The sequence below is a fragment of the Cajanus cajan genome, chromosome 6, assembly GCF_000230855.2.
Source record: "Cajanus cajan strain Asha chromosome 6, NIPB_CcT2T_4, whole genome shotgun sequence".
In the NCBI taxonomy this organism is placed as follows: Eukaryota; Viridiplantae; Streptophyta; class Magnoliopsida; order Fabales; family Fabaceae; genus Cajanus; species Cajanus cajan.
Window position 1 is genome coordinate 61488360 of NC_138522.1, and position 16319 is coordinate 61504678.

Here is a 16319-nt window from a genome sequence, read left to right on the forward strand (position 1 = left end):
GTGCCCTCTCATGCCACAATTATAGCATTTGAGGTTCTTCCTTCCTCGAGATTTTGATCTACCATGATTTTGACTCCCACTGGAGCCACGTTCCATTGATCTTCCTCTCATCATCGTCAAAGCTTCTGCTTGCTTTGAACTTTCCAGTCTGTCTTCCTTATTCTTTCGCCTGGACTCTTCTTCAAGAATAGCTCCGGCAACATCCTCAAAGGATAGACGACCAACAACATTATTGTTTGTTATGTTGATGATGAGTTGATCATATGAATCTGGTAAACTCTGAAGTAGAAGCTCCGCACGTTCATTTTCCACTATGTTGAAATCAGCTGTTGAAAGCTGAGCAAATAGCGTATTCAGATTGTTGATGTGGTCCGTCACTGCTGTGGACTCACTCATTCGAAGAGTGTAGAGTTTCCTCTTTAAGAATATTCTGGTGTGAAGTGACTTGACCTCGTATAATTTTACGAGCGTGTCCCAAATCTCCTTTGCAGTTGTCTTCTCTGCTATGCTCGACAAAACTGAATCAGCCATTGCTAAGTGCAAATTGGCAACAGCATTGTCATCCATTTCTCTCCACTTTTCATCAGTAATATCTGATGGCCTGCCTTCAATTGCTTTAAGACAGTTGTCTTTTCTCAAAATTGCTCTTATCTTCAATTTCCACAGGGAAAAATTGTTCCCGTTGAACTTCTCTATCTCAAACTTTGCTGCCATAATTTCTTCTATTAAACCGACTTAAGTAACTTCCACTAGAATAGTACCGCCTACTGGAACAATGATAAAATCCAGTAACAAGAATAATTCTTTTCTGATGTGACTGATCAGACAATACTGCAGCCACAGAGCATACTAAGAAATTTTCTCCGACACTATACCAATGTACACCACAGCGGAATAATAAACAACCTAGTGGCTCTGATACCACTGTTAGGTCCAGAGTAGGTTTAATAGTTACTCACAGCTAAAACAAGAGATGAGTAAAAAGAGACAATGGAGAAAATAACCACAGTAAAAATATTATTTACTGAAAGGGAGGAAATTACAACACTTCTCTCTCTATAACTTACTCCTTTGAATTAGGAGACTACTACTACCGAGAACAGATCTCAAGGTGTATAAGAGAGGAAGAGAGAAGAGAAGAAGATTTGGGATGAAAATTATGATTTTCAGCTTCCCTATTTATAGGAAAGTCCCAATGGCATTTTCGTAATTTCTCCTAAACTTTTAATATTATTTTATTATCATGTGGGACCCGCTTTTAATTTTAAATTAAAAGCCATCGAAAGTGGCATTGGCAGCTGGTGGCAGCTGTTCCCAACATCATCTACATTAGAGTCGCTTTTATGATATTTTGAATTTTTCAAAGGAATATATATATATATATATATATATATATAATAGCGAGACAAATATATGTAGTAGGTTTGAAGTTTAAAAATCACTGGTTCAACATAGTCTTGTGGTCGATCAAGTCCAGTCAAATTGACACAACTTTTTTTTATCACTTTTTAAGTTTGGGTCATTGAGGTATAGAACTAATTCATTAAGACAAATTATTTTAGACACATTTAATATTTACCTTTTTATAAAAATAGTTTAACTTTTTATAGTGCAGTTTAATTTAATTTAACGCTAGTTTGGTTCATTTTTTTGTGCACTCTTAATTTTCACTGTTCTTTAATGAATGGAGTTCATCTTCCTTTTCTAGGAGTTTAGATTGACGAAGGTTTAGTTCATATTCTAGTTCCACAAGCTTGCTTCTACGAGTTCATCTTCCTTTTCGAGGAGTTTAAATTGACTAAGGTTTAGTTCAAATTTTAGTTTCACAATCTTACTTTTTGTTGTTCTATCAGCAATTAACATAGTTTCTCACTCAGTTTGGATGCCGATACTCCATGGTATTCAAAAGAGTTGAAATTCAAGTCATATGTTTCATCACAACCTTCATTTGAAACCTTAACCTAGAAGGAGTTCCTTGGTCATAGCCAAATTGAGATAATTAGTAAAATAATTTATATGGACTAAAGATAAGATTTTCGATCATGGATTGTATCAAAAGATTTTTGGCAGTACGCATATTTATAAATTTGATTATATAAGACATCTCCAATCATAGAAAAAACAAATTTAGGAGGACAAAGCACAACGCATCAATTCTCTAAGGAAAATGGAACATTTTACAAGCAATTTGAGTTTAGACTAACATAAACAATAGAAATAAGATAGATCATACTAATTGAATGGTCATGTAAATAGATTGCTTAAAAAGAAAAGGCCAAAATAGTATTAAAATTCCACACCCTAGTGGATAAACTCAAGGAAGTTGAAATTTGTTATGAAAGTTCACCTCTTCTAATTTTGGCCTTGTTTCATGGCAATTAGTCTCAACAATTTTCCCAAGAAGCTTTGGAAAAATTAAAATTAAATAAGGACCAAATATTTATATATACATTTTTTTTCTTTTCTTTTCACATGTAACTTCAACACATTAGCCATTCAGCCCGCTACCATCAGCTTTTATTTTATGTTTTTTCTTGAAAGATGGTTGGCCCAAATAAAAACGAAAGAAATGGATCAGGTCCAATATTTTTTTTTTCATTTCAAAACACTAAAAATATGGGCCAATAAAAACCAAAGGTGTTTTTTTTTTTTATAAAAAAAAACCATGTGTAGTTGGTTTTGGTTACCTTCCTTCAAAAGTTGCAGAACGACAACACAGTAGAAGTGACCAGCCGCAGCGAACCAAAGAAGAGTGCAACGACCACAAAGCCGTTATTCATTGCATAAACCCCTAATTCCTTTCTTTGCTTCCAATTCCCAATGGCCAACGACTCGTCGTTTTTGTTCTCTGGCATTCGTTTCGATAGAAAGAAGTTCGGCTCCGACATTGCGAGGTTCCAGGTACCAATCTCTCTTCCTCTTCGTTCACCTCTTCGCCGTTATGCCACAGATCAATAACTCTTAGTTTTCCTTGAATTTGAGAAGAAAAAAGATAGCGATACCGATTCCGCGAAGATTTGGAGCGCCACAGAAGACGAAAGCGTGACAACGATAGAAACAGCGGAAAAGAGAACAACGTCTACGAAGAAGAGGAAGCGCAAGGGAACAAAAGAAGCGGTTGAAGGATTCAGCGTGTTCAGAAATTCGACGTCTGTGGCGCAGTCGAATGATGAAGTTCGAGCTGAAGAGGAGTCCGTTGAGCTGAATAAGAAGGAGCACAATAGGCAACTCGAGGTTCCTCTTCTTTTTTGTGTAATTTGCATGATTCTGATTGTTCTCAAGTTTGTGCAATTATTTATTATTTTTTATGTGTTTTCAGCGCGATGCTATATTCAGGAAGAAGCACAACCTTCATGTCTCTGGTTATAACGTGCCGTCTCCGCTTCAAAGCTTTGATGAGTTGAAATCTAGGTATCTTTTATGTGAATATTATGTTATGCCATTTCTAGGAACCGCTTCGTATTCCTTTTGCTTCTTATTCCGCGATTCAGAATCTTAATGAATTGTTTGCAGATATAACTGTCCTTCATATTTGTTGCGCAATCTGAAGGAACTTGGATTCAAAGAACCAACGCCTATCCAAAGGCAGGCTATGCCAGTACTTTTACAAGTATGGATTTTCTGTCTTTGCTATAATTATTTTGTGATTGACTTTGTCTTCAGAAAATTGTTACTGAAAAGTTCGATAACGATCCATGCGCGCATTACATTGTCCTTGAGTTAGGGATTAACATAATAGTGTTTTCGCTGCTGTATTTCTTCGATTATTTGGGATAGGGTCGTGAATGCTTTGCTTGTGCACCAACTGGCTCTGGGAAAACCCTTGCGTTCGTTTGTCCAATGCTTATAAATCTCAAGGTATTGCTTATTTTCTCCAACTGTGTTTGTAGTTCCCATCTTCTTGTGTCTGTGGTTCATATAATCAACTATGTTTTACAGACTCCAGAAAAAGATGGGATTCGAGCTGTTATCCTTTGTCCTACTCGTGAATTAACTGCTCAAACATATCGAGAGTGCAAAAAGCTTTCCAAGAGAAAAAAATTTCGTATCAAGTTAATGACTAAACATCTTTCAAGAAATGCTGATTTTTCAAAATTTCCATGTGATATACTGATAACCACACCACTTCGATTACGCTTGGCTATCAAGAGGAAGAAGGTTGATCTCAGCAGGTGTGTGATGATGAATTTAGTCTCATTGATTTAAACTTGAAATCCTTAAAATTCTAATCAAGTAGCTGTTAGAGATTTACAGTACATGCATTTGTTATCCACAAGGATTACCTTAAGTGTTTGTGTAGATGGTTTTCGCTGCTCACTGTAGTTTTCTGGTCATAATAATTGATTTAACTTTGCTTTCTTAATTATCAATCAATTGCATACTTGATATGAAATGGTTTCCTGATATGGAACATGTGATAGCCTTGAGGGACATTTTTCCTGTTAGTATCCATTCTCTTTGCTGCTTCGGTATGAGTTTATATTTTTCTTTGATATGAGGTAGTCTTTTCACAATTTCACTCTTTTTGGCTGCATGTGCTAACGTCAAACTACATTTTATTTATTTGATGATGAAATTAACTTTGAAATAGTTATGATTATAATGAAGCTTGTTTTGGAAGATCAATAAGCTATAAGCTATATAGTGTTAGTATTCCTACTAGTTTAAAGTTAAACCATTCAGACTAGTAGGCACTGCTGGTAACTAGTTGCACTATAACCTTTATTTTTCATCTGAGCCTATATACTAAATGGCATATACATAAATCAGTTGATCATTTGTAGACTCGCAAACAATAAGCCCTGACAGGCATGATTGAATTTTTGGATCTGGCCAGTTGTATTGTCTAAAGTCCACTTAATAGTTTATGTAAGTGTTGTTTTAGTGGTAAAAGTATTGCTGAAAGAATATTTTCGTACAAGTTGCGAGAACCAAATATCCACTAAATATTCCACAAAATTATTCGGCATTTGTTTTACTCCTCAAATATCAATTAAGTATTATGTTATGAATTGATAAATTTGATTGCACACGTCAATTAAAACTGCATGGGTCAACTGCAACAGGAGTAGCTTCACTTAAAACTTTAAGCATTACACATTTTTGCTAGATGCTTTTAGATGTATCTTACAATTGTGTCTACAAAGTCAATAGCAGCTATGTGATGCAATTTATTAAATTGCTCAATTTATTGATTTTCTTTCTTCCTTCCAACTATTTTGGATGCTTCAGAGTTGAGTATCTTGTCCTTGATGAATCGGATAAGCTATTTGAACCTGAATTATTCAAGCAGATTGATTCTGTTATCAAGGCATGCTCAAATCCCTCCATAATACGCTCATTGTTCAGTGCTACTTTACCTGATTTTGTTGAAGATCGAGCTCGAGAACTTATGCATGATGCTGTTCGTGTAATTGTTGGCAGGAAGTAAGTTTGTTGCAAAACATTTACTAACATGATGCTCCTGAGCATATTGTTAATACAATTATTTTATAGTTGATTTCTAATGCTTTTATGTGGATCAGGAATATGGCTTCAGAAACAATAAAGCAAAAATTGGTTTTTACTGGAAGTGAAGAAGGAAAACTTCTGGCAATTCGTCAAAGCTTTGCAGAGGTAAATTGCTTATACTAAAGTTTTTGATAAATAATGCTAGTCAGTCCAATTTTCTTATGCATCAAGAGGATGTGTGTCTCACAGTTAAACATTAGTTGACATATGTATGTTTCAAAATAAATTAGAATTGCACTGCAATTTACTATTAATATGTATTTCCTGTTATTATTATTTTGGAGGCTGATGTTTGTTTTACTGATTATGTGTTGTGTATATATAATTAAATATGAAGAGTGTTAGTAATACATTCTCTAACGCACTCCTTTTAACACACTCGTTTGTTGGTTAAAATTCATTGCTAACTACAAAATCATGAAATTTATTAAATAAAGTGAGACTCCAAATTGTGTTTTTTTTTCGAATAAATTTCAACCAGTCGGATGAAACATGTTCAAAAGAGTGTGTTGGATAGTATATTCCTGGCAATACACTCTATATTACGCTCCTCTTAACACTTATTGAATAAAAAAAATTGAAAACTACAAAATTATGCGAGAGATTCATTAAATAAGATGTAGGATCTACCAAATTTTGTGATTTTTAATAAATTTCAACCAATCAAATGAAGTGTGTTCCTAGCATTTCTCAATTAAACATTATGTTATTCTTGGTTTGGTGTTAGATAATCTGTCATGAACATAATATTAAATGACTTGGAATACTTATTGCTGTATCACTTAGCTTTGGCTTTACTTTGGGCTTTGTGGAAAGCCTATAATATTGTAGTCCCCACTGCCTCCTTTGAGCTCAATCTTATTGGTATTTTTTAGTTGATTGCCTTTGTTGACCATTTCATTTACTGCAATATATTGCAGAGTCTAAATCCTCCGGTATTGGTCTTTCTCCAAAGCAAGGAGCGAGCCAAGGAGCTGTATGGTGAACTTGCATTTGACAACATTCGAGTTGATGTCATCCATTCTGATTTGACTCAAGAAGAGGTAGTTCTCAACAACCCTTTTGAACAACACAAGATATTGATTGAAAATAAGAAGAAAATCTTAAACATTTCCCCTCCCTTTCAAAAAATACACCAAAATAAGAAAGAAAACTGATTAAGTGTGTGACTAAGGTCTGGTCTTCACTATATGTACGAAGATTTCAAATATATAAATATAACGTTCCATGTGACTACTGTTCTTTCATATTGCTTACTCTGATTATCACAATTCTGTTTTAATCTCTGTTATCATATGCAATTGGTAATCCAATATTACAGCATACTTGTTAATTTAGCAGTTTTAGTGATTTCCTTAATTCTGATCTCTTGCATTGTATATAGCGAGAAAATGCTGTTGATAACTTCAGAGCTGGAAAAACATGGGTTTTAATTGCTACCGATGTAGTTGCCCGGGGCATGGATTTCAAAGGTGTGAACTGTGTGATCAATTATGATTTCCCAGATTCAGCTGCTGCATATGTCCACAGAATTGGTACGTGCAGTTATATTAATGTTGTTTTAGATTCGAGAAAAGACATTTAAAAGGTCTATAGTTTGTATTATTCTCTGTTGTTTGCTATATCTTCAAATTATTGTTATTTGCTAATAAAAAATGATTTTTAATAGGTCGTTCTGGCAGAGCAGGGAGGACTGGAGAAGCGATTACTTTTTACACAGAGGAAGACATTCCATTCCTAAAGAATGTTGCTAATCTTATGGCAGCATCGGGATGTGAGGTTCCATCCTGGCTCATGGAGTTGCGCAAAAAGAAGTGGAAGAAACACCGGCCCAAAAGAGAATCAATCTCAACAAAACCCGACTTATAAAAGCACAGAATGGGAAAATTTTTTAACCCTGAAATTTACGGTAGTGTTTATTTCTTAATAGGCCAGACAACCTAGTGTCAAGTAAGATTTCTTCGTTGCCCTTCCCCAAAATTTAAACACTATGGGAAGGGAGTGGGGTGGCACTGTTGCCTAAAGTTTAAACCATGATTGTCGCCTCATCATATACAGCATCATAATGCCCTCATTGTAGTCATCCCAACCCAAGTGTAATATCGTATGAAATAGAATTTTTGTGCCTCGCCTTGTAGTCAACTTCTAATTTCTTTGACCCCTAGACACTAGAATTGTCTGGTTTGATAGACTTTTAAGAAATTCCTTTTCACTAAATGTCTTTATTTTTATTTTTTTATTGCGATGGGTGATACGGATCATTTTATTTTGATTATCAAGTGTTATAAATATTATTATACTTTGTTTTAGTTTTGTTTTGCATAAAGCCGTTAAATTAATATGCTTCTGCATCCTTTGGTAATTGCGTATTTTGCTTTCTCACTGTATTATGATGATTGTACAAATGCCAGGGCATTTATTGCAATATATACCCTGTTTGTAAGTATGTAATAATTATTCATTTTACATTTTCGTTACGAAAGAGATTAGTGGCCTACCTAGAGTTTCGTTCGGGATCAAATAGTTTTCGAAGAAACTATCCACTTAATCTCTTAACCCATGGCTCTTTTTGTGCATGAACTGCATGTTCTGGAAAAGTATAAGCATAAATAGTAATAAACATTAGTTGAAGTTATCGGTTTATACGAGAAAAAAAGTTATTGGTTTATACTCTATTTAAGAATAATGTAATTAGTTAAAACTAGTGATAAGAGATGGCTCAAGCTCAACCAAGACTTGATGGTTTATGTAGTTAGGAGAATGAAATTTTTAAAACTTGGAATTTCGTGAGTGAAAAAGAAATCCGGAGTTTATTCAATTCAATTTGTTTAAGAATAATTGGAGTCTAATATATTTTTTAGATGCAGAGAATTTATCTCGCACCATTTCTACACCAGTTTTCTGCAAATTTAGCGTTCAAAGATAGCTAAATTGGTTTAGTGTCGGATTCTCAATTAGATGAAATAGATCGATCTGTTATTCTGGCAACAATGGTTAAAATAGCCGTGTTGAACGCACGGGTTATGTTAAGAAAATAAATGCAAATGACAGGGTATTTAAATGTTCCTACCACACATTCCACTTTCTTATTTTAATGTAACAAATGGCTGATCACTATAATTGATGCCAAATGCAGCAAAAGTAGGAAAAATAAGGAATTAAGGATGTCATTAGCATTGTTGCCTAAAAGCTTTGAAAAGATGAAATAGGTTTATACCGGAACGGAGACGTTAGGCTCAGCTAAAGCAGTAACCTGCTTGTGAAAAATTGACTTACAGGTAGAATAGATAGTTCAGTGATACCTAGATCAAGATGCCAATAAGTCATGCACAAAAACACTGCCAATTGCTACTACATAAAATAGGAATAATGATAAGATTTTGCATTTTCAAATTAATAGTGTCACCAACTCTTGGGATCAATCAAAACAAAAAATTTCTTCAAGTGCTGCCTCAACCTATCTAGATTCTAGAGGTAGTTCATAATCAATATAGATTTTGGAAGAGGATCATAACCAGTTGAGTTCCTACCAAATGCTAATGTCTAAGCTCTGAGATGGATCATAACCATCATCCAGCATTTGCAACCATAAATCTTCAAGCATTGTGCAGATTTTGGCCCTCTGTGGATGGGAACTATCTTCTGAGAAGAACACATGGATCTTATCCTTAACTTCTATCCAACTTTGACCAGGAACCTTCTGTACACCCATTTGTTTCATCAAGTTCCTTAACCTGGCAAATTCTTTCCAATTTCCGGCAGAAGCATGTATATTAGAAAGTAGCACCAGAGCAGCAGAATTGCAAGGATCAATTTTTAGTATATTTTCTGCAGCCCGCTCTGCAATGTCAACATTTCCATGAGTTTTACAAGAAGCAAGTAGAGTTTTCCACATAGTAATGTCAGGGTCAAGTCCTGTTTTCTTAATAAAATTCTCTGCTTCATATAAGCATCCAGCACGAGCAAGCAAATCAACCATGCAAGAAACTAGCTCTCTAGTTGGTGGAATCCCTAGTTCCACTTCCATGGTTTTATACAAGTGCCAGCCTTCCTCCACCAATCCGATGTGACTGCATGCACTGAGAACCCCCAGATATGTAATCTCATTAGGCTGGATACCAAGATTCCTCATCATTCTAAAGAGATTAAGAGCTTCATGTCCAAGTCCAAACTGAGCATAACCAACAATTAAACTACTCCATGAGACAACATCTGTGTTCTGGGTTGAATCAAAAACATCTCGAGCATGTTTAAGTGATCCACACTTTGCATACATGTCAATCAATCTATTGCTGACAGAAACATCAACCACAAGGCCACTTTTAACACTAAAGCAATGGACTTGATTCCCAACCTCTAGAGATGCCAATTCTGCACAAGTTCCTAATATGGTAGTTATCGTGATATTGTCAGGCTTATTTTCAGAAAAAAGCATACGCTTAAATAATCTGAAAGCCTCTCCTGCTTGTTTGTGCTGCAAGCATGATGATAGAATTGCATTCCAGGAAACTAAATTGGCATTGTTGCTTATATCTTTGAAAACACTGAATGCATCATGTAGATTTGAACACTTTGTATACATGGTCAGCAAAGAGTTGCATACAGCTGCTTCCCTATCCAAACCTATTTTTATAATGTAAGAATGTATTTGCGTGCCTTGATTAAGTGTCACAGGGCTCCCACAAGCACAAAGTAAGGAGAGAAAAGTAATGTCATCTGGCATCAATCCTGTATGCATCATCTGACAGAAAATAGATATGGCTTCATTAACATCATCACTGTCAGCAAAAGCTGCAATAACTGCGTTCCATGATACTAAATCAGGGCTTTCAATTTCATAAAAAGCCTTTTTTGCTAAAGGTAAGAATCCAAATTTTGCATACATGTCACAGAGGGAGCACCCAGCAAATACGTTCCTCCCTAAACCAAATTTAACACACATTCCATGTATTTGCCTTCCAAATTCTGGTTCTAGAAGGTTTCTGCAAGCACTGAATACACTGCCGAATATAAACTCATTTGGTTGATAAACACCCTGCCTCAGCATATCTCTGAAAAGATATAAAGCTTCTATCTCATAACCAAGTTGGGTAAACCCCGTAATCATGGAAGCCCAGGAAATTAAATCTTTTGTAGAAATCACACTAAACACACCTGAGGCATTTGCTTTTTGTCCAAACTTTGTATACATTGATATAAGAGCATTTTGTGCAATCAAGTGATGATCATACCCTGATTTAATGACATGACCATGCAATTGCCTGCCTAACTCTATATCCCCCACATTGCAGCAAGCCTTAATTATGCTTCCAAATGTTAACTGGTCTGGGAAATAACCTGATTGCAGCATTTGAATATACATGATGATGGCATCATTCTCTTGACCATTCTGTGAGTATCCAGAAATCATTATAGTCCAAGAGACCACATTTCGCAACTGCATTGCATCAAAAACTTTTCTAGCATCCTTCAAAGATCCACATTTTCCATACATGTTAAGAATATGATTTTGGAGAACAAGGTTTGGTTGATAGTTGGATTTTAAAATGTGATCATGGATTTTCTTGCCATATTTAAGAGATCTAGAGTTGGTGCAGGCCAAGATTAGATTCACATAGGTGCTTGGTTCAAGCTGGATACTCGAATTCTTTAGATGGAAATTAAATGCATCTAGTGCTTCTCTGTAATGCTGTTGCTTACACATCAAGTTGATGTAACTGTTGGTTGATAACTCTGTACTGAGACCGGAGATGGTTGTTGTTGGTACAATAGGTCTTACGTAATTATATATACATCGAATTTGACTTTGAATGATCATGGACAAGGGATATTTAAAAAGCAAGAGAAGTGTAACTCTTGTTGTAGTTGAGAACCTTATTGGGTAATACGGTGTCAGGACAGCAAAGAGGTCACATGAGTGCTTCTGATTAATGAAACCAAAAATCGATAATTGGATGAACCCATTGGCAGTACATCTGTTAAGCCATGTATTAAATATAAATTAAGAGACTGCATGATTAGGAAGTAGTACCCTCCGCTAAAGCCTCCATCTTGATCTACCATCTCTATCTTTATGAGCTCAAGAGGTAAGAGCAAGCAGCCAGTACAATTTGATGTTCTTCAAAGGAAACTTCATTTCTGACAACAATGATGGATAAAATACTAAAGGGAATCTACGAAACCAAGGACATCATCTATGAGTTGAGCCACTCTGATAGTCAAAGATGTTACCTATGTTGTTTGATTAGACAGACAAACTGACATGGAATTTCATCCAACCCATCATCAAAACCAAGTGGAGAGATTCTTTCTGCAGGAATCAAACATAAGTATATGAATTATGATTCTTTTACTTGGGCATTGTTCCGTAAAAATCAGAAATCCACAATCTAAAATGGCCAATTAACTAATATGTCATCTCGTTCAATTTGTGAAACTAGCCAAACTCTCGTATTTACTTCTCAAGTGTTAATGCGTGAAAGATGGAAATGTGCCATGTCAAAGACTCTGCTACAGGTCTCTTCCAAGCCGCTCTTGGTGGCCATTTTTCGAACAGTTGGTATGCAAGTGAATTGCATTCAAAATTCAAAGACAAGGAGTTTGAAAAAGTGTGTATGTGCACCAATGACACACATGAAAATAGTTTGATAATTAAACGTAGAAAAACTTTGTCTTCCAAATTAAATGTTCATTGAGCAAAACAGTATTACTGAAAACAACGTACCTCGAGTCACTAACAACTCTTCAGAGTGCACCCAAACGTTACAAAGTACTTGTGCTACTTTGGTATGTTACGTTTGTCTTACACTACCAAACAACGCAATAAACTCAATAACGATTTTATTTCCTCCGTTTTTTATTTTTGTTCTGAAATTAATAAATATAATTAAGATATAGAAATGAAATTTTGAAATGATGTTCTATTCTAGTATGATGGCAAGATTATTTAAATTGTATTTTTATCTTTTAAAATGTTAAAAAAAAACAATAATGTGATATTTACATCAGTTATGAATTATATTGAAAATTATAATAAAAAAATATCCTAACATTTTTAGTAATTGTTATTAATCATCATTAAAAACTAATGTGTACTAAAAATATCCTAACTATTATTATTGTTTTAATATATATTAAATTTTTATTTTGTTATGCCATAAGTAACGTCCTCATGTAAATATGCTTTATTTTTATTTTCCTTTTTTTTTTCGAAGACTAAATTGTATGCTTTTGTAATGGGCCTTAGTGAAAGGTGATCCTTAACATATAGTGCTTCGGAAGCCCAGACCTTATTTTTTGGACACGCTCTCAATGATCCAAAGTCCAAACCCACCCACTGCAAAGGTTACTTCCTCACTCACCCACCCCTTAGAATAATTCTATAACTAATTGCCAAAAGATTCATTATGCTCATAATAATTATTTCTATAATCCATAATTTTTCTCCAAAATCATAATTGTTCTGAAAGAGATCCCAAAGTCATTGTTAAATTAATTTTTTCTTCAGATTCCTTATATTGGACTAGTCAACCTCAAATTAAAAATTAAATTCCTAACACGACGAGCATGATTACTAGTATTAGTTAAATGACCTGGTACGACATATTCTTTGTAGATGGATAGGTGCCATCCCAACTGCAATTTGGTGTAGATAACAACTCATGGTCTCACACTAGCTTTTTTTTATTATATTACTTTTACTTCAAGTGACAACCAAGTGAAGCCACCCTCCTATGAAGTGCCTCCAAACGAAAAAGCTAAGCATTCAGTTTGGCAGTACCAATCATAAGCTCAATGGTTGCAACATTTTCCTTAACAAAAATGTGGTACTCTTAAAGCATCTTAGTTTATATTAGATTCCACAACCCTCCTCTCTCTTCATTCATTCCAATCCACCCTGAAGATTGTGCTTCAGGTGGTCAATTTTAGAGAATATGGGTTCACTAGAAAGATCAAAGAAGAAGGTTCTTCTATGGAAGAAGGCCATGCTCCATTTTTCCCTATGTTTTGTGATGGGTTTTTTCACAGGCTTAGCTCCAACAGGTAAATCTTCTCTCTTTTCCACCAAAGTTGTTGTCTCAAATAGGACAGAATTTGCACCACAACCTAGTGAAATGTCACACCTCGCCACAACAAATGTCAATACAAGTTGGATTGCTCCAACGCCTAGAACCATTGAAAAGAAAAAAACAAGAACAAAGTTGCATGTTGAAGCAGAGCCCCAGTTGAAGCCTAGAAGACTCATAATCATTGTGACTCCAACAAGCACAAAGCTACCCCACCAAGCAGTGTTTTTGAGAAGGTTGGCAAATACTATAAAGCTCGTTCCTCAACCTTTGTTATGGATTGTGGTGGAGGCTAAAACCAATTCCACTGAATTGCCAGAGATACTAAGGAAGACTGGCATCATGTATAGGCATGTGGTTTTCAAGGAAAACTTCACAGAATTAGAAGCTGAACTGAATCACCAGAGACATCTTGCTCTTAAGCACATTGCGCACCACAGGCTCAATGGCATTGTACACTTCGCTGGCCTTTCCAATATTTATGATCTCCAATTCTTCCACCAGCTTAGGGATATTGAGTATGATTCTTTTTGCTATACTACTTTTAGTAAACTATTAATTACTTAGGTTTAATGAGTACGTATTATCGGTATAATTTTTTTTTATTATAAACCAATTAAATCTTTACTAATACATGATTTTTAAAATAATTATCATAAAAGTCAATAAACTTATCATACATGATGGTTTATAATTGAAGGACTATCTAAAATAATTTTAGATAGTGTCGAAGTATAATCTATTTTCTCTAATCACTTTATATCTTTGGGGGGCAATTTTTAGTGGGGAGAAAATGTGATAGTTTCTGGTGCTTATTCTACATTTCTACTCCTATATATGTAGTGGGTGGTATAGTTTTAAGCATTAACGATTTTGTGGTATGAAATCTTTTGGTGTACCAAACATGGGTGGTAATAGCAATCATGCATTATATTTCACACCTCCGAGGTGGTTTTTCTTACTAACGTGTCCACTTGTTCATTTGATTAATGTGCAGGGTCTTTGGAACGTGGCCAACTGCATTGCTAGCTGCAAACAGAAAGAAAGTGAAAATCGAAGGACCTGTATGCGATTCGTCACAAGTCATTGGTTGGCATCTAAGGAATATGAACAACGAAACTGATACAATCACTCCCCCTATTCATATTTCAAGTTTTGCATTCAATAGCTCCATCCTTTGGGACCCTGAGAGATGGGGTCGCACTTCCTCTGTTCAAGACACTTCTCAGGTAAATATTTTTATTTATACGTTTCGAGTGTCCAATACTGTTTGAAAAACTATTTAATAGTTTACTTTAATTACTTCAAGTTTTTTAATAAACCTTATAATTTTTTATTTATTTCTTTAATCAATATTCCGTATATTAACAATACAAACCACTAAAGCTGATATAATAATGAAGCACTCCGATAATATATCCAAAGAATTTTAAATTCAAATTTTACCCATAGAAATCAAACAAGTTACTAAGAAATTTATAGTACTTATGCATCCTATTAACTAAGTTAGACTCCCTTAAAAAAAAAAAAAAAAAAACACCAACATCCTTATCATTAAGAAAATATAGAATATAATAGAGAAAAAAAAGAGAAGGAAGTATAAATATAATGAGAAAAAGATAAAGAAAAATGAAAAATATGAATGGATTGTTTCAATATCATTAGTTTAACCTAGAGTCTTATCGGATAAAACTAGATTGGGTCTCTTTGATCTCTTGAAAATAGAAACCTTGTTTAAGTTAACGTTTGGCCAACCTCCAACTACCTGAAAAAGAAAAAACTCAAAGGGAGAAAAAGAGTAAGATATTAGGTAATATAATGACACCTTGATTGACCAGTTGAACTAATAAGAGTACTAATTATGAAGTGTTTTCTACTCCGGCATAATACCGGTGATAATGCATGATGTTTCCTTTTACTCCAAGACACAACCCAATTTCAAGTTTCAGAATTATCTCAATTAGAAAACCTTGTTCGTTTGAAATACAAATTGACAACATACACATCATTATCACCTAGAAATAATCTCTACCAAGGAGTTTTCTTGTTTTTTATTTTTGTCCTTATTATTAATTATGCCTTTTGTTGTGTGGTTCTACTAGAATTCAATCAAGTTCGTGAAGCAAGTAGTGCTAGAAGACGAGGCTAAATTAAAGGGAATTCCACCCGAGGGCTGCTCCAAAATCTTGCTCTGGCGTTTCAATTTTCGTGCCCGAACCACTTCAAAACAATAATTTCTAGAGTTTAGTCCAAGGCAAAGGGGAAACACAGAAAATAATAACGAGTGTTGAAGCACTATAGAAATTGGCAGCACAGGAATTATTTTCCTACTACTATATAGAATTTTTTGATTTTTTTTCTCTTTTGCAAATTTACCCGTATGTTTAATTGTTTATAGGTTTGTTGATTCTTCCTTTTTTCGAATTTTTGTTAGCTTATGTAAGTGAGAGGGTCTTCTGCTAAGAAGCAAAAAGATTTAAAGCACATATTATATGTTTCAGAAAAGGTTCCCGAATTTATTATTATTTTTCCTTGTCTTTTGAGGATCAAATTGTGGATCATGATATATCCAGCTCCCTTTTTTTTTTCTTTTTTTTTTTATAACTACACTTCCTTTTCTTTTCTTTTTTTTTTTTCAAATAAAATTTTAAAATATTTTTTATTTTTTTTTATTTTACACTTCCAACTCTCAATTTAACATTTTCTTCTTCTTTTTCACACTTTTTTTTATTTTTTTTTTCA

At 34.5% G+C, this 16319-nt stretch overlaps 3 protein-coding genes across 4 annotated transcripts; 2 read left to right on the top strand and 1 right to left on the bottom strand.

Moving 5' to 3' along the window:
* Positions 1-2682: 2682 nt before the first annotated feature.
* LOC109796953 (P-loop containing nucleoside triphosphate hydrolases superfamily protein) lies at positions 2683-7820 on the top strand. The gene is made up of 11 exons (XM_020356817.3): positions 2683-2901; positions 2986-3234; positions 3320-3411; positions 3514-3610; positions 3778-3858; positions 3940-4172; positions 5233-5427; positions 5526-5616; positions 6432-6554; positions 6896-7046; positions 7181-7820. Exons 1-11 carry the CDS (start codon positions 2821-2823, stop codon positions 7378-7380), a joined length of 1593 nt encoding a protein of 530 aa, XP_020212406.1. The 5' UTR covers positions 2683-2820; the 3' UTR covers positions 7381-7820.
* Positions 7821-8872: 1052 nt separating this feature from the next.
* On the bottom strand, positions 8873-12393 carry LOC109797687 (Tetratricopeptide repeat (TPR)-like superfamily protein). 2 transcript variants are annotated; one of them, XM_020357797.3, is made up of 3 exons: positions 12236-12393; positions 11743-11821; positions 8873-11649 (listed from the first exon to the last, which is right to left on the bottom strand). In XM_020357797.3, exon 3 carries the CDS (start codon positions 11327-11329, stop codon positions 9038-9040), a length of 2292 nt encoding a protein of 763 aa, XP_020213386.2. In that variant the 5' UTR covers positions 11330-11649; positions 11743-11821; positions 12236-12393; the 3' UTR covers positions 8873-9037. The 2 variants fall into 2 exon arrangements, with proteins under 2 accessions (XP_020213386.2, XP_029126835.1); XM_029271002.2 differs by having other exon boundaries at positions 8873-11821.
* An 879-nt stretch (positions 12394-13272) lies between these two features.
* On the top strand, positions 13273-16128 carry LOC109797688 (beta-1,4-xylosyltransferase IRX9). The gene is made up of 3 exons (XM_020357798.3): positions 13273-14095; positions 14575-14806; positions 15680-16128. The coding sequence occupies exons 1-3, from the start codon at positions 13446-13448 to the stop codon at positions 15809-15811; spliced, it is 1014 nt and encodes a 337-aa protein (XP_020213387.1). The 5' UTR covers positions 13273-13445; the 3' UTR covers positions 15812-16128.
* Positions 16129-16319: the final 191 nt, after the last annotated feature.